At 42.1% G+C, this 19,643-nt stretch overlaps 1 protein-coding gene across 3 annotated transcripts in view; it reads left to right on the top strand.

Moving 5' to 3' along the window:
* LOC120940783 (cytidine monophosphate-N-acetylneuraminic acid hydroxylase-like) overlaps positions 1 to 19,643 on the top strand; it is a 182,034-nt gene that overhangs the window by 121,715 nt on the left and 40,676 nt on the right. For all 3 annotated transcript variants that reach the window (XM_040353819.1, XM_040353820.1, XM_040353818.1), the window contains one exon: positions 13,135 to 13,270. In XM_040353819.1, coding sequence (XP_040209753.1) covers positions 13,135 to 13,270 — 136 coding nt within the window. The remainder of the gene's footprint in view (positions 1 to 13,134; positions 13,271 to 19,643) is intronic.

The following is a 19,643-nucleotide window of genomic DNA, read 5'->3' as shown; positions in this document are numbered from 1 at the left end:
TTGTGAAGGCTGTGATTGGACACAGCAATCACATGATGGGGAGGGACAATCACAGCACCCATATCCTGATCCTGTCTTGACTGTGACCTGTGATCACAGCCTTCACAAGATCGGCACTCGTTTTTGAGGACGTTCCTGATTGTCCACTCAGAACGAGGAAAGGCCCACCCACAGTGCCTCCAATACAATAATAATTTATAAAAATAATTTAATTCGTGTATTTATTGGCTTATAACACTCACTTTTTTACCATGATAATAGAGGGTAAACTGTGCCTGCGTGTTATACGCAGGGGGCCGTGGAAAGATTTTTTCCTGAAACTTCCCTCTTAAAGTTAGGGTGTGTGTTATACGTCTGTGCGTGTTATATGCCGATAAATACGGTAATTATTTTGAGTTATTTTGCCAAGTAGAATTATTGTAAGAAAAAACACACTAAGATTTGTGTATGTGAGGCTGGAAAATAAATTAATATTCATTTACAATAAGTCACTTACAAACACTGATTACAGTTTGATTAATAGGTTGACACACACTATATCTTGCAATGAGGTTTGAAAATGATTTGTTACTGTAAATTTGTTACTATGAGACTGAATACAACAATGATTTTCCCCTTCTTTAGATATCCTAACCAATTTGTTAAAATTTGCCAACTAATCGGTGCTCATTGAGCTACTCATCTATAGCCCAGTAGTCCTAGACTTGGCAAACTCCAGAGTGCAGGGGGACCTCATCGGGATCCTTAATGGTTAATGTGTTTCGAGGCTCTGATGAAGAAGGAGTTTCCTTCAAAACGCGTTAGCAATTAAGGATCCCGGTGAAGTCACCCTGCACTCTGGAGTGTGTCAAATCCTAGAGGGCAGTAAGGCTTGAAGCATTCCCCAACGTCGTGGTGTTATCTTCTACCCCTGTACCAGGCTATTACACTTATGCGCAGGAAACATTCTGTCATTATTAGATAATGATCTGTGTTTGACTAACTTGACCCATGAGCCGCTGCAGTCAAATTACCTGTTGAAGTTTGTCTAAAGTTATGCCAGTTAAGGTGAATTAAAATGACTACATTTTGGGGTGTTAAGAGATCTAATGGGGTAGCAAATCAACTAGTAAAAAATACTTGGACACAGAAAAGTCAATAATAAATATGGAAAATATAGTTACCCTTTAAAATGGCTGATTGGCCACTTGGCCAGACACTCCTAAAATGGCTGCCGACTAATGGGTGGAGTTGATTTTCCCCAAAATGGCATCTGTATAGGCTAGACCTTAGTGCCCTGGCTTCAGTGAGGTGTCAGATCTAGATGAGGTGGTCTGATTTGAATGGCGAGGTCTGGTGAAGTTTGATGATGAGTCTGATCTTGTGATGATATGATGGAATATATATACGATGGAGCAGCGCTATATGAATACACTTATAAAACTGAAATAATATACAATCTGTGCAATATCGCAATAAATGATCAATAAATATGCAATGAAAAATGCATATTAATAATAATAATAATATTAATTAAATATATATATATATATATATATATATATATATATATATATATATATATGTGTGTGTGTGTGCAATTCCACAATAAAAAGTTATACAAATTTGCAAATAAACATCAAGGTGCAATGATGAATCAATATTCCATAAAATACAATCCAGTGCAAAAAAGTGTTATTAAATAAATAGTGTCTTCAGATGATGTCATGGTGTTTTCGTGATGGTCTGTTCAGATGATGTTGTGATGTACTCTAAATGATAGACTTCTGTCCCTGTCTACCTTCCTTGCTCTCTTATTGAGTCGCAGACACTCTATTCATAAAAAGTGATAAACCTGGTCCAGAAGGTGTAACCTTTTCTATGATTGATGGGGCAATCTAATTATCAACCCTGTGCTTACCTATGTACTAGCTCACGGTCACCAGACGACACCCTAGGATCAGAAATTATGATTTTAGTTTTCCAGTGGAAATAGATCTTATAAAATAATATTTTACTATAACAAGTTTGAGTAGGTTACTCTATCTAAAATATATAGAATGCCTAGGAGAGTTTGGTGATTCCTAATTTCTGATCATTATATTTTAGTGTAGCAGTATTCAAATATAAACTTCTAACTACAGAAATGGAATGATTTCATAATCAAATATTAATGATTCTCACAAACTGACTTAATGGTTAACAGTTTCTCACCTGGAGTCTTTCATTCCAATGAACAATAGCCAGCTGTGTACACAAGGTTAATTTGTCCTATAGTACAATAGAGAGGAAGGTACTCTGGGGATTATTTACGAACGGCAAATCCCCTTTGCACTACAAGTGCAAACTGCAAGTCCAAAGTGCACTTGAAATTGCACTGAAAGGGCAGTCGCTGTAAATCTGAGGGATATCACAAAAAAATCAAATAGTGGTGTTGCGCTCCCTCATGAAATAACATATAAACCTAGATATATGAATGTAGAGAGAATAAATTATATAAAACTGTATATATAAAGTGCTGCTGTGTTGCAAACAAGTGACTACAGGTGCAATGATATTAAGTGCATTGATAATAAATATTCAAAAATTGATAATAATTAGAATAAAAAACAATGCGTGTAGAATTAGAAACAAATGGAAATAAAGTCCATTGTGAGTGTAGCAAAAGGTGCTAAAGTGCTGGCGAATCTCAGAAGGGTAAAATCAATTCCTCTGGATCCAGGGTGCAGAGTGTAGTGTTGCTGGTGCTGTGTAACAGTAACAGGTGGCACTGTAACTTCTGTGAGAGGTGGCTCTTCGGTGTAAGTAACACCCATGGGTGTACTACCTTCTTACCTTACTGCTGTAAGGTAAGCAGCATTGAAAGATATGGTGGAATGCTAGGTCATTCGAAGTGGGGGAGGGGATTCCTTCCTTCTCCAGCATTTCCAGTTTTAATGTGTGGATGCGGGATGGGGGGGCCACTCGGGGGCTCGAGTATGGATGGATAGATAAGAGAATACAGAGCCTGTTGGTGTAGTACGTTTGGCGTTTTAAAGTTCACAATTTATTTAGATAAAAAAGGTACTCACATTTCAAATAAGTGCATTGCATAAAAATGAGCAGCGAGCTCGGGACCTTGTTGTGTCACTTCCGGTGCCCGTATGCCTGCGCCCTACGTGTTCCATCACTCTCACGTGACTTCAACGGGGAGCGATCCCTGTTGAAGTCACATGAGAGTGATGTAACGTGTGATGATTTTTCGGGAGCAGTGATTTTAATAATGCTTAAAGTGAAACAATAAAAGTGAAATATTCCTTTCAATTTCGTACCTGGGGCTGTCTAAAGTATGTTTGTAAAGTATCGCATGTTTCCCGTGCTTAGAATTGTCCCGGCACAAAGTGTCATTTCTGAAGGAAAAAAGTCATTTAAAACTACTAGCGGCTATTCATGAATTGTCGGTCCTGGCAATACAGAAAAAAGTAATTGAAAACAAATGACATGTGTGATGTGTCCTTCTCAACAGGGTGGTTGCATCACGTACTTGTGGCTCTTGGTTGCTATAGGTAGGCAAGAGTCACAAGCCACTCTGCAATAGCCAAAGAAGTAAGAGCTAAGTCTTAATCTGAGTCATTTTTTCTTTAAAACAAGCCTCCAAACTTTGGCATTACAGTTTGTTCAGGAACTACAATTCCCATCACATGTCTGTCAATGTCAGAGTTTTACAATACCTCATGGGATGTGTAGTTTTGCAACTGCTGAAGGGCCATAGTTTGGACATCCCTGCTTTAACCACTTAAAGCGGTGGTTCACCCTCAGTGACACGATTTTACCATCGAGACAGGCATTGTAGCGCGAGCTACAGTATGCCTGTCCCGATTTTTTTACCCCCGTACTCACTGTGTACTCGTACATTATAGATTTAGGCTCCCGCGGGGAATGGGCGTGCCTATGGAGAGGCAGGATGATTGACGGCCGGCCCTGGCACGTCACTCTCCCCGAAGACAGCCGGAGTAGGTCTCGGCTCTTCACGGCGCCTGCGCACAGGCTATGCGCAGGCGCCGTGAAGAGCCAAGCCTATTTCGGCTATTTCCGGAGAAGCGTGACGCGCCAGAGCCGGCCGTCAATCATCCTCCGTCTCCATAGGCACGCCCATTCCCCGAGGGGAGTCGGTATCTTCGATGTACGAGTACACGGTGAGTACGGGGATAAAAAAATCGGGACAGGCATACTGTAGCTCGCGCTACAATGCCTGATTTTATGGTAGAAGATTTTTTTTTTATTTTTTTGGGGTTTATAGGGTGAACCCCCGCTTTAAGGACAGAAGGTGTTTTTCAGATTTGGTGTTTACAAGACTAAAACTGTTTTTTTTTGCTAGAAAATTACTTAAAACCCCCAAACATTATATATTTTTTTTCTAACACCCTAGAGAATAAAATGGCGGTCATTGCACTACTTTTTGTCACACCGTATTGGCGCAGCGGTCTTACAAGCGCACTTTTTTGGGAAAAATGTCACTTTTTTTAATTAAAAAATAAGACAACAATAAATTTGGCCCAATTTTTTTATATATTGTGAAAGATAATGTTACGCCGAGTAAAATGATACCCAACATGCCACGCTTAAAAATTGCGCCCGCTCGTGGCATGGCGTCAAACTTTTACCCTTAAAAATTTCCATAGGCGACGTTTAAAAAAATTCTATAGGTTTTGAGCTACAGAGGAGGTCTAGGGCTAGAATGATTGCTCTCGCTCTAACGATCGCGGCAATACCTCACTTGTGTGGTTTGAACACCGTTTTCATATGCGGGCGCTACTCGCGTATGCGTTCGCTTCTGCACGTGAGCTCGTCGGGACGGGGCGCTTTAAAAAAAAAAAAATTTTGTTTTCTTATTTATTTTATAATTTTTTACACTGAAATAAAAAAAAAAATTTGTATCACTTTTATTTCTATTACAAGGAATGTAAACATCCCTTGTAATAGAAAAAAGCATGACAGGTCCTCTTAAATATGAGATCTGGGGTCAAAAAGACCTCAGATCTCATATTTAGACTTAAATGCAAAAAAAAAAAAAAAAAAATGGAAATTTGGTCATTTGAAAAAATGACAACAAAAAAATGTCTCTTTAAGACGCATGGGCAGGACTGACGTTTTGACGTCACTTCCGCCCAGCAATGCTATGGGGACGGGTGGGGGCCATCTTGCCCTCACTCGCATCCCCACACAGCAGCTGAAAGGACCCGATCGCCTCTGCCGCTACCGACGGCTCCGGTAAGTGGCGGAGGGCGCGGGAGAGTGGCGGGAGGCCCCTCTCCCGCCACCGATAACGGCGCGGAGACCGCCGTTATCGATGACAGGACCGCTCACTGAAGAGATGGACATCTCGGTTGTGGCAGCAGCTGCTGCCGTTACCGAGATATCCATCTTTAAAAACCGGAAGTATATATACAGTGGGCGGTCGTTAAGTGGTTTTAAAGTAATACATGGTTAGAATACAATGGGTAAGATCAAATTACACTATACTAATATACTATGACAAATTACTGTAGATTCTGTTTATATTACGTGGTTTTAGGTCATCTTTCCATATAAAGCAGATAACCCATGCAGACCATGGCTGAAGAGCAACATTTTTTTTCTCAAATGATATATAGTTTTGATCACTGAATGTAACACATTTGCCTAAGGAGCAGTGGTGGCCCCTCCATTAGGGGTGCACAGGCGCGGCCCCCCCTATGCATGCATCCGGCCCCCTGATCTACATACGGGGCGCCGGACTATGGATTCCAATGCGGGGGTGTTTTTTTGAAGCACATGATTAGAGCCAGAGGCTCTAATAGGCTTCAAAAAAGGGTAGGCTATTCGCTATTTTCACACTAAATCCCTTCCTCACCAATCTAAAAAGCGGGTTGTGAGACCCGTTGCCCAATTGGCTAAAACATCAGGCGATCCTATTGGACACCTAGCGCCTAGGAGGAAGAGAGAGGAAGCCACCGTGCTGGAGAAGAGGACACTGGAGCCGATTGCCTGCAGCCCACCACTTAGATGGGGTCTGCGGTGCTGGAGAAGAGGAGAGGACACCAGAGCCGCTGCCCGCCACCTAGATGGTGTCCGCCGTGCTGGAGGAGAGGACACCAGAGCCGCTGCCCACAGCCTGGCCCCTAGATGGGATAAGTGCCGGACCGACCAGCAGACAGCGAGTGGGGGGGGGGGGCATTGCTAGTGCCACTGCCAGCTGCCTGGGTGGGTTGTTTGCCGCCCCCCTCAAAAAAAACACCAGCTGCCACTGCTAAAGAGTCTATGCAGCCCATATACATACCTTGCTCATGTAGTACAATCATACTCCACTCAATACCCTTAAAAATATATATTTTTTAAATATTAAAGTATGACGTATATGCACTGTATGGTCTGTGCTGCTGAGCTCAGAGAGGGGGGCCAATCAGATGTGTTGCAGTTCAGGGAGAATGCCGATAAGTGAGAGAAGAGTGACAAAGAGATGAGTAATCAGTATGCTGCTTCTCGGGAGGAGACATGCAGATGCTCCTCATTTAACCACTTACCAGTTTAACGACCACTCAGACTTACGACCAGCTCTTCCAACCCGAGCGATGCACTGTACAGTGCAGAATTTTTGTTATTTATAATTTTGTGTTCTGTACAAGTTAAGTGAGCAGAACCTGTATAATTGAAATTTAAATCGCAAATGTATCAGGTTCTCCTCATCTGCAAGATAGGGCTTTGTTGTAAAACAGAGATGTGTAGATCTTAGGAGTGGATGGACAGACATACAAATCCTGACCAGTGTATTCGAGATATCTCCAACTCTCCAATATCACCTTTTTCCACTTTTAGGCTTCATTTCCACTGGCGTTTTTACAGCCACTTTTGTTAGCCTTTTTTACAGCTTAACCACTTCAATACCGGGCCTATTTTGGCACTTCTCTCCTACATGCATAAATTATAATTTTTTTGTTAGAAAATTACTCAGAACCCCCAAACATTATATATGTTTTTTTAGCAGACACCCTAGGGAATAAAATGCCGGCCATTGCAACTTTTTATCTCGCACAGTATTTGCGCAATCATTTTTCAAACGCCTTTTTTTGGGGAAAAAACGGTTTTGTGAATTAAAAAATAACAAAACAGTAAAGTTAGCCCAATTTTTTTGTATAATGTGAAAGATTAAGTTACGCCGAGTAAATAAATACCCAACATGTCACGCTTTAAAATTGCGCACACTCATGGAATGTCGCCAAACGTCAGTACTTAAAAATCTCCATAGGCATCGCTTATTTTTTTTTTACAAGTTACAATTTTAGAGTTACAGAGGAGGTCTAGTGCTAGAATTGTTGCTGGCGCTCTAACGCACGCGGCGATACCTCACATGTGTGGTTTGAACAGCGTTTACATATGTGGGCGGGACTTATGTATGTGTTCGCTTCTGAGCGCGAGCTACCGGGGACAGGGGCGTTTAAATTTTTTTTTTTTATAATTTTTTTATTTATTTTACTCAATTTCTTTTATTTTTACACTTTTTTTTACATTTTTTTTTTTTGATCACTTTTATTCCTATTACAAGGAATGTAAACATCCCTTGTAATAGGAATGGCTCGTGACAGGTACTCTTTATGGAGAGAGGCGGGGTCAATAAGACCCCACATCTCTCCTCCAGGCTGGAAAGCATTAGATCGTGAAATTTTTTTTCACAGATCTAATGCTTTCAGCCGCGATTGCGGCTGTGTTTACATTCCAGGACCCGGGCGTGACGTCATAACATCGCGCCCGGGCCTCCGACGATCATAGAGATGACTGGTGACCATCTGGTCACCAGTCTACTCTATGGTTTCCATCCGACGCCGGCGGATCATTTCTCCGGGTCTCCGATGGCAAAGGAGAGCCCGGAGAAGCACCCTATAGTCCCCTCCCGCCGCCTATAAGAACGACCAAGCGGCGAAACCGCCGCTATGATCGTTCTTATGGTGCACAGAATCGCCGGCTGAAGAGATGGATATCTGAATGATGCCTGTGGCTGCAGGCATCATTCAGATATCCCCACTTAAACCCAGGACGTCATTTCACAATGGGTGGGTATTGAAGTGGTTAAGAACGCCTGTCCATGTTTATTTTGTAAAAAAAAAAAATTTTTTTTTTTTGTAAGCTGGAGCTCAAAAACGCCATGGTAGCGTTTTTGAGCGTTTTAGCGCATTTTTGAGCATTTTTAACATCTGGCGTTTTTACATCTCTACTCTGGAGCTTCAGAACGCCCTGGTCCTGCGTTTTTTTACAGCTCAAAAACGCCTATGCCATTTGCAGCTCAAAAACGCCTATGTGGGCATGATGCCATAGAATAACATGGACAGGCGTTTTTAAGCTGTAAAAAACGCTCAGAAAAGTGGCTGTAAAAACGTCAGTGGAAATGAAGCCTTAAACCCTTCTTATAACACATCCCCATATCTTACCCCCCTTTACCAATAATAGACCACACTGGAGTTGGAGTATAACTGGCCATAACAGCCTTTTTTAAATTAACCAATAAAATAAAAAAACTCCAAATATTAAATAACTTTTATTCAAATAACTTCCCATTAACATATATTCAACATTTTTAAACCACATTTTCTTAACTCCCAGTCTGTTTGTCTCTGACGGCACCCCAAACTTTTTCACTTTCCACCACTACACTGCGTGACCATAATTTTACCATACCAGGCCTCCAGCCGTATCACCAGCTCGGAGACAACCCCCTCCCACAGAGCAACCGTAACCGTATTCCAGCAGACACCGTTCCACTGGAATACATCAGAGGGGCACATACCACCGATGAGCCCCCCACCATTTCCCTGACATCTGTTTTTCTGCCACTGTCAAAGACCAAAGACACCGCCTGTTCACAGCTGCTATGACGACCCGAATCCATGCATCCTGCAAGAGAAGAAAACAATGCAGAAAACAAAACACAACGGGGAGGGTGGGTGGGAAAGCTTCCTCTCTGTGTCTAAACTCCTCCAAGGGTTCTCGGAAGTTACCGCCCCCTCCTTTTATACCGCTCCACCCCTTTAGTTCATTTTAGCCTCTAGCCTCCTCCTCTCTGTACTTCCCCCATAATTTAACCCTATGTTGCTTGTCCTCTCCACCTCGTCATGCCCTGCCCTTCATTACTTTGTATTTCTTGCCTCTCCATTCTGGGCCTTCCTTTTGGCTTTGTTTTCATTTAACGACTACCAAGATACTTTTAAATGAGTAACAAATTATACATTGAGAATTTATGAGACTCAAAGCATGCAGCAGAACATGCTACTTTATTTACAGAAAGCAGTGAATGGCCATATTTCACAACTGACATTACAAATCACATGGATTTATTGGAACAAGTGACTGCACTCAGTCCCATCCCTATGTGCATTAACAACATATATCAAAGCACATTCTGCTTAGCACGCATTGCAAATAAATGAAGTGACATGACATGACAGGCTCTTACGTTACTGAAATGAACTTTATTGTACTGCAACCCAGCCCAATGCAGGAGTCATTTGTTTACAGCCAAACCGTCCCATCACATGAAAATTCCATTGCACGCTGAATGTTCCAACTGAATGACTTAAGCACTCTTCCTCTGAAAAACCTGTGATATGACAAGTACAAAAATCTGAACCCTCTTCCACATGAGGCGGACTCTGTCGCTACGGAGTCCGTCAGCTCTCGCCGGCTCAGCGGGAGATCTCTCCGCTGATCTCCGATCAGCCGGAAGATGACAAGTCTTGTGCAGCGCCGCTGTCTCCTATGGAGAAATCTGATGAGAACCCACAGCATGTTCGTCTTCATCAGATCTCACTCAATCCAATCCGCCATGGACGGATGGGGACGAATCGCCTGATTTTGGCTGATCGGGGCGGTTGTCAGAGGACATGTCTCCGCTGACATCCGATGCTCCATAGTATTGTATGGAGTGGCCGTTCAGGTCCGCCGTCAAAACTGACAGGCGGACCTGATGGTCCGACCGTGTAAAAGGGGCCTAAATGATATGTTCTTGGATGTAGTACATTTCCAAGGAGGGAGGCATAAACTCCAAGCTTAAGGCATGATAAATTAAAGAAATCGGCCCGGATTCACAGACATCGGCGCGTATTTATGCGGGGGCGTAGCGTATCTAATATACGCTACGCCGACGCAGAGAGGCAAGCACAGTATTCACAAAGCACTTGCCTCCAAATCTACGCTGGGTTTCTTAGTCGTAACTCGTCGTAAGTGGAAGTGGGCGTGAGCCATGCAAATGAGGCGTGACCCCATGTAAATGATGGATTGAGCGTCATAAAGATACGAATAACGTACGGCGCATGCGCCGTCCCGTGGACGCATCCCAGTGCGCATGCGCAGAATCACGTCGGAACTACTCCCTAAGATACGACGGATCACTGCCTACGACGTGAACGTAACCTACGCCCAGCCCTATTCACGTACTATGTAAACGACGTAAAATACGACGGCTCTGTTCCCTGGTCCATACCTTTGCATGAGTTGCGCCTCCTATATGGGGAATAACTTTACGCCGGACGTACGACTTACGCAACTACGTTCGTGAATCGGCGCATCTCCCTTATTTGCATAGAAAATCTATGGGAGCGGAAAATGCGCCCAGCGTAAATATGCGCCCAGGATACGACGGCGTAGGCAAGTTAGGTCGGTCATTGGAAGCCTATTTTTAGGCGTATCTCAGATTGTGGGCGCAGTGCACAGATACGACGGCGCATAGTTAGACTTACGCGGCATATCTCGAGATACGTCGGCGTAAGTGCTTTGTGAATCCGGGCCATCATTTTTACTATTACTCCATGCTGACACTAAAAACTAAAACAGGGAAATCCTTGAAAAGGTGAAACAATATAGAATCAATCAGCCATCAAACCAATTCTTGGTTTTTAGAGGTCTGAGGCCTCGTACACACGACCGAGGAACTTGTCGTAAATGAAACATCGTTTTCCTTGACGAGTTCCTTGTCAGGCTTGTGGAGAAACTTGACAAGCTTGCGCTGCGTACACACTGTCAAGACAAAATCTCCTTGTTCTCAAACGCGATGACTTACAGCACATACAACGGCAGGGGAAGTTCGATTCCACTGGCACAACCCTGGGGGTTGCTTTTGCTAATCTCATGTTACTGCGTGTTAAGTAAAAGTTTGGTAAGAGACAATTTGCACTTTTCAGACTGTTACAGCGTGACAAATGTGCTTTCTCCATTACAAACGCTACTTTTACCGAAGGTGCGCTCCTGGCTCATACTTTATTCTGAGCATGCGTGAGTTTTAGCATACACACGAACGTGTTTCTCGTCGAAAACTAGCCCAACGAGGAACACAACGAGGAAATTGAGACTCCCGTCAAGGAAATAGAGAACTTGTTCTCTTTTTTTCTCGTTGAGATCCTCGACAGTTTCCTCGATGAAAAACATACACACGACCGTGTTCCTCAGCAAAAAAGCTCTGCCACCAAGTTTCTTGATGGATTCTGTCGAGGAAAACTGTTGTGTGTACGAGGCCTTAGACAGAGCCTGACTGCAAATGAAGACAAAAAGATATAGGGCCAGATTCAGATACATTATCGTATCTATCGGCGGGCGTAGCGTATCTCAGATACACTACGCCGCCGTAACTTAGGGCGCAAGTTCTGTATTCAGAAAGAACTTGCGCCCTAAGTTACGGCGGCGTAGTGTAAATGTGTCGGCGTAAGCCTGCCTAATTCAAATTTGGGTAGTGGGCGTGTTTTATGTTAAACTATCATGACCCCACGTAATTGACGCTGTTTTCGAACGGCGCATGCACCGTCCGTGGACGTATCCCAGTGCGCATGCTCCCAATTACACCGCAAATAGTCAATGCTTTCGATGTGAACGTAACTTATGTACAGCCCCATTCACAGACGACTTACGCAAACGACGTAAAATACGACGCTGTTCGTACGTTTCCGAAGTCCATACCTAACATGACTTACCCCTGCTTTATGAGGGGTAACTTTACGCCGGAAAAAGCCTTACGTAAACGACGTAAAAAAATGCGCCGGGCGTACGTACGTTTGTGAATCGGCGTATCTACCCAATTTGCATATTCCTCACGTAAATCTACGGAAGCGCCACCTAGCGGCCAGCGTAAATATGCAACTAAGATACGACGGCGTAGGAGGCTTACGCCAGTCGGATCTTAGCAAAATTCCGGCGTATCTTGTTTTCTGAATACAAAAAAAAGATACGCCGGCGCATCCTAGAAGTTACGCGGCGTATCAATAGATCAATCTGAATCCGGGCCATAGTTATTAAAGTGAGTTTAATATACATTCAATGTATTTCTATATAAACATGAAAAAATAATTAACTTGATTTATACAATTTTATCAATACATGTTAAAACTTTTTTCTGTATGACTAATAATTATATATGTAAATGGGGGAAACCATGTTTGCTTAGTACATATGAAGGCTCTGAATTCTGGGTGGTGGTACTACACCACTTTTTTTATTGCTTTAGCTAAGGAAATAGAGCTTGCCTCATTTCCTCAATGGAGGACATGCAGCGTCATCTAGCTCTTTCCTTCATACCCTTACTGTGCATGACCTACCTCTTTCATTTATTGGACTTCAGTTTTTTCAATCATACAGGCTCAGTATCATATGTGGGCATTACCTAGAGCAGTGATGGCGGCGAACCTTGGCACCCCAGATGTTTTGGAACTACATTTCCCACAATGCTCATGCACTCTGCAGTTGTAGTTGAGCATCATGGGAAATGTAGTTCGAAAACATCTGGGGTGCCAATGTTCGCCATCACTGACCTAGAGCAATTCAGTTTGCCCAGGAACATCTACTCCTCCAGATTGGCATCTACCCATCAAGACATTTTGTTATTTGCACAACTCCTCTCGAGATCCAGGCCATTGTTTACATCAGGGCTGAGGAGTACTGCAGTAGGGTGCTTTGATGTTTTCAGGAAACTAAGTACAGCACCCTTTAGGCCCTGCCACCAACCATGATTGCCTGAATTACATATAAGCTTATTAAATTTCAACTTTAAATTAAAACACTTTACCTCTGTATAGTACTTTTCATTTTCTCCATCTCATCTAATATTGATAGAGAATTCATGAAGTATTAATTAAGCATGGTGTCACTGTTCTTAAATTGCAGAGGAATGGAAGGCACAGTTTATAAAGACAGAAAGAAAGAAACTGCTGCATTACAAAGCCCAACTTGTCAAGGACTTAAACCCTCGTATCTATTGCCCCTTTGCTGGTTACTTTGTGGAGGCACATCCATCAGATAAGTATGTTTGACCTTATACATCAGGCGTTACTTGGTATGAGCAGAGTCATCAAAAATGTAATTAGGAAATGATTTCTGCTAAATTGATTATATCTTTGTTTAAATTTCAACCTTAAAGTGTTACTAAACCCAGGACTCTGCATTCACTATATCTGGTCTCCCACAGTACATAGAACATTAAAATGATTTTAGTATCTATAAACTGCTAAATACCTTTTCTCATCACCAGTTAGAGAAGTCTTATAACTTCTATCAGTGTCCAGCCAAGCAGTGGTTAAAGTGTGTTGAAGGAGTTTTAGGATTGTCCTATGAGACAGAAAAAACCTTGACCCTCTGTTTGGACAGTGCTGATTGGCCCTGTGCTGATCATATGCACTCTCCCCAAAAAAACCTCTCTAGCAATACACACCAAACTGAGCATGTGCAGCCTGACTCCATAGATTCTGTGTTATTAGGAAATGATCAGGGAACAGAGGAAGGAGGGGAAGATCAGAGAAGACAGGATCAAACAGCCTTTTTACACAATGTGGAGGATTAACTTATTAGGTTCCACAGTGAGTATAACCGGCATGATCTAGTGCATATAAAGACTGATTTGACTTTTGTGGGTTTAGTAACACTTTAATAGTCAGGGCCGGACTGGGAATAAAAACCAGCCCTGGAAATAATTTCCAGCCCTATAGCATTATTATAACAGCCCAACAGCATAACGTCATTATTTTCTTGTTCATAAAAGGGAAAACCATGCATTTTAAAGCATATTTGAAGAGTGTAATATATATATATATATATATATATATATATATATATATATATATATATATATATATATATATATATATATATATATAAACAGATGAAAGCACATAGGGCTAGGGACCTCCTCCCAGGTGCAACTTGCAGGGCTCAGTTATGCCCTGTACACATGATCGGTTCGTCTGATGAAAACGAACCGATGGATTTTTTCATTGGATATCCAATGAAGCTGACTTTCATCAGTCTTGCCTACACAGCATCGGTTAAAAATCCGATCGTGTCCAACGTGGTGACGTAAAACACAACGACGTGCAGAGAAAAATTAAGTTCAATGCTTCCGAGCATGCGTCGACTTGATTGGGTTTTTTAACCATACTAAACATTTAAAACAGGTTCTATTTTTTTTCACCGATGGGAAAAAAAATGATAGGGCCCACACACGATCGGTTCATCCGATGAAAACGGTCCTCCTCTCCTCAGTCCACACACGTTTGACTTCTCCCATAACCCCCATCCCGGCGGCGCTCCCACTCTTGACTCCTCTCCAGACTCCCTCAGAGACTGCAGACATGATATAAGACAAGAGATAGTCAGAGGTACAAGAGATGGTTAGAGGCTGCGGGCATAGTACAGGAGATGGTCAGAGGTTACAGACATGATACAGGAGATGTCAGAAGCTTCGGGCATGGTACAAGAGACATAAAGATGTCAGAGGCCGCAGGCATGGTACAGTCGATGGTTGGAGACTGAGGATATGATATTAAAGATGGTAAGAGAATGTAGACATGATACAGGAGATGGTCAGAGACTGCAGATATGGTACAAGAGATGGTCAGAGACTGCAGACATGATACAAGAGATTAATACAGCCTCATCAGTGCCCATCAAATGCAGCCTCACTGTGCCCATCATTACAACCTCTGTGCCAGTCCATATCAGCCTCACTGTGCCCATCATTGCAGCTTCACTGTGCCCATCATTGCAGCTTCACTGTGCCCATCATTGCAGCTTTACCATGCCCATCATTGCAGCCTCACAGTGCCCATCATTGCAGCTTTACCATGCCCATCATTGCAGCCTCACAGTGCCCATCATTGCAGCCTCACCATGGCCATCATTGCAGCCTCACCATGGCCATCATTGCAGTCTCACTGTGCCCATCATTGCAGCGTCACCGTGCCCATCATTGCAGCCTTTGATGTTGCCAAACAAATCAATTGGCATTTAACAAAATCCAAAAAAGCTGCCCCTTTTTCAAGTGAACTAATCACCCATGAACATATACAACAGAAGGATGACGCTAATTCATAAAAAAAAAATGTAAAATATATATGATTACATCAAACATATGTAAATGTGCATAATATAGTATTAACAGTACTGGAAGAAAGAGTCCACACTCAAAAAAAAATGTGTAATAGGTGATCTTAATTGTCAGTGTTCCACCAACACTCGTGTGAAAAGAAACTAACTCAAATAGCTTAATGGAATAGAAACTTGCATAAGATTCAGATCCTTAAAAGGATAAGCCAAATCAAAGGGAGGTGTTCCATGGCTTTTTTGGCATCAACTGATAGATCTTATAGATTGTGCACTTGCATTAGTTATACAGCTCTATAGTGGGGAAAGACACCGTTCCTCTGACTCTCGGCATTCTAAAAATCCAGAGACTGGAAACAGGTGTACCGGAAGTGACGTCAGTGCGTGCGAGTGCGCAGCCTCAATGCATTTCGTGATTTCACATCGTCAAGAAGCTTGCGCTCTGCCATTGTTATTGTAGCCTTATATAGCCCATTTTTATTGTAGCCTTATATAGCCCAAAGGGACAAGCCAAAGCTGTCTAGTTTAGCACTCATCAAACATGATTAATAAAATATCCCCAAAAGGCACTTGACTTTAAACAATTACAAAGCAATTGTACATGCCAGGTGCTCATCGCGGTATAACGCGCTCCCGCGTATACCGCGCACCCCTAAAGTGGCCCCCAATCCTGTGGAAAAAAAGGTTTTTAGTTTTTTTGTACTTACAGTTTTGGTGTCTTGCGCGGCGTCCATCGGCGGCCTCGTCGGGTCCGGCGTCCGTCTTCGGCGGGTCGGGGTTCCTCTTCGGCGGGTCGGGGGTCCTCTTCGGCGGGTCGGGGGTCCTCTTCGGCGGCGGGTCGGGGGTCCTTCTGCGGCGGCGGGTCGGGGGTCCTTCTGCGGCGGGTCGGGGGTCCTTCTGCGGCATCCCCACTCGTTTCCCGCCACGAGTTTGAATACTGCGCCGGCATATACCGAGCGCAGTACACTCGTGAATCTTCGGGCAGGCTCGGCAACTGTCGCGCTGACGTCCTGTACACTCAGGACGTCAGTGCGAGAGGCGCCAAGACTGCCCGAAGATTCACGAGTGTACTGCGCTCGGTATATGCCGGCGCAGTATTCAAACTCGTGGCGGGAAAGCGGGTATCGGCGTATATCGCGCACCCACGATTTTGCCCTGATTTTCAGGGCAAAATAGTGCGCGGTATACGCCGATAAATACGGTAACTATAGCACAAAGCGAACCTCTAGCATGTATACAATCTAAAAGCGCAATCCATAATACAATGAATAATAGTTAAAATGTATTGAATGAATCCACTAATAAAATAACATAAAACAGTAAAACCTTGGTTTGCGAGCATAATTTGTTCGAGAAACATACTTTTAATCCAAAACACTTGTATATCAAAGCATTTTTTACAGGGTAAAAAAATGAAGAGGCACCTCTAAGTGTAGCAATTAGTTGCTAAATGTTGTACCTTCATTAAATGTAACCATATTGCTACACTTAGAGGCTCCTCTCTTCTTTTTTTATACTCAGTTGTGACATGACGCTACTCTTATATCAAGACATTGCTGGTATATCAAGGCAAAATTAAAAAATTTTGCTTGTCTTATAAAACGCTCTCAAACCAAGGTTTTACTGTACATAAAAACATCAATAGGATAATGATCTAATTAAAGTTGATGTGTACTACATTGAACATTAATAGACTTTAATAATTATAGGGAACAGTCAGATTGATACCCATTAGGTTCATATCAAACAATATGTTACAAACCTTATGACACCATCTAGTGGTTGAAAAGGAGTAACACAACATGGGTATCTTCACCAGATTTACATTGGATTTCCGATTATTAATGAAACAACCAAAAATCAATTACTAGTTGTTAAATAGTAATTTTACTTAGTAATTCTAATTTTCATTTTAATTGGGAATTCGAATCCATTATAAATAGTAATTTTAATTCAAAGCCACTATAATCAGGTTAAATTAATATATCTATAGGATTATTATAAAATACATTTTTATTTTTAAATTAGTTTTATCAATACAGGACATAAAAAGAGATATTAAGGAATAACCGCCCACCCCAACATACCCCAATCCCACAAGAACTAAGAGAAGAACGAGAGGATGTAGATGCGGACGAAAGAAAGAGAAAACGAGCTGCCTAGATACAGGGATCTTTAATCTTGCTGGGGCACAATTTTCGAATAATGAACTATTGGTTCTCAACGAGGGATAATATGCCCCTCCAAAATGTATGGTTAAATTTGAACGTTACATTGATATTGTGGATAAGGATCTCGCGCCAATAATAAAAGAAATAAATGAATATATATATATATATATATATATATATATATATATATATATGAGCTGCTCCCCAAAAATTCAAAGTATGAATGCAGAAGTGGAAAACAAACAGGAGGCGCTCGTGAGACAGTATTAGTGATAATAAATTAAACAAAAAATCCAAAAATTGATTAATCAAAAACAATCACAATGAAGTATCACATATGTGCAATGTGCAATATCCATAGAATACGGATGCTGGGTAGAAAAAAGTGCAATAGTGCATTAGTCCCATACATATACTGAGTACATGAAGGAAAGCTGTGGAAAAAAAGGAAGCAAAGTGTCCATAAAACTGAATGAAGAGTGTTCATATATTCCTTGCAATCTGCATTGTGCATGCAATAAAGACAAGCAGGTTTCCACCTTCACAGATGCAAGACACCCAATAGTGCATATAAGGATGGCCCCTTACCGCAAAATGTTGACCTTTCTCGTTTAGAAAAGAGGTCAAAAAAGCTTGTTGTCACCATAGACAAAATTGTAACACCTGGAGTTTCCTTTGGATCAGCTGGTTTTACCAATGACAGAACACCGTGCTGCTCCTCCACGGCCACCGCTCAATGGCCCTGCACAAATACTCAGAGCTAAAACAGCTTCATCTTGGAAGGACTAGATGTGGCCATGACTAATAACTATTTCTTGCACCCAGGGGAATATTATAGCCAAATTAAAGATGTAGCAATGGGGCAAGATATGCCCCAAGCATAGCCAACATTTTTTAAATAAATGGGAAGAGGAGGACGTTTTTCCAACAGGTTGGCCAGAGCTGGTTAGTTATCATAGAGTTATTGATGACATTTTGGTAATATGGAAAGGATCTGAAGAAAAAAAAAGAGTTTTTGACATTAAATGATAATGCTTATAATATCAAATTAATGGTAAATTGGAATCCAGAAATTATTACATTTATGGATATGGAATTATATAAGAGCGGAAATCAGTTATGCACACGTACTTATTTGAAAGAAAGTGAACAAAATTATTATGTATCCACCAGGAACTACCATCACCCTAGGTGGATTGAAGCAATCCTCAAGGGTCATTTTATAAGGATTAAATGAAATTGTTGTGATGAAAAAGAGAATATTCTTCAGACAGATAAATTAATAGAGAGGTTTCAAGAAAAAGGGTATAGGACAGTGGTCTCCAAACTGTGGCCGAGGGCCGGATGCGGCCCTTTGCTTGCCTTAACCGGCCCTCGGGGCACCATTCCTCCCACTGATACATGGCACTATTCTTTCATCTGACACCAACAATGGAGCACCTTTTTATCCCACTGACACAATTAATAGAGCACTATTCCTCGCCCTAATACCAGATGTTCACCAACAATGATGCCAGGAAAATTTCTATTCCCGCTGGCCAAAGTCTGGCCCTCCAAGAGTCTGAAGGACAATAAACCGGCCCTTTGTTTAGAATATTTGGAGACCCCTGGTATAGGAAATCAAACTTATTAAAAACTAGAGAAGAGGTTGGTCAAATGGAGAGAAAAGATTTGCTAAGAAATAAATAAAATAAAAAAGACATACGGGGTGAGATGGCCTTTATTACAGGCTATCATTCCCAGTATAAAAGTGTAGAAAAGATTTACGAAGGGGTTAAAAGCACTCGCAAAGCGCTGATTTCAATGGGCAGGGCGCAACAAAGATGCTGCTTGCATGAATTTTTTTCTCATCCTGCAAGCGCACCACCCCAGTGTCAAAGCACTAGGGGGGGGGGGGGGGTGGGGCAGTTTTCAGGCGCTTTACATTCGCTATTTTTACCACTAAAGCACCTGAAAAACACCTCAGTGTGAAAGTAGCCTAACTAAACTCAAAACAGAAAATGGAATCTATTGCATTTTACTAGTTTACTAGGCTATGGTGTGGTGGCTGCATTCATTTTTCTTTTCTTTTTGAAGCTTTGCTATATTTTCACCTGATAATTCTGCAAAAACACCCTTGGTAGCTCT

The sequence above is a fragment of the Rana temporaria genome, chromosome 5, assembly GCF_905171775.1.
Source record: "Rana temporaria chromosome 5, aRanTem1.1, whole genome shotgun sequence".
Lineage (NCBI taxonomy): Eukaryota > Metazoa > Chordata > Amphibia > Anura > Ranidae > Rana > Rana temporaria.
Note: the sequence above shows the minus strand (reverse complement) of the source record. Positions and strands in the feature narration are given on the sequence as shown.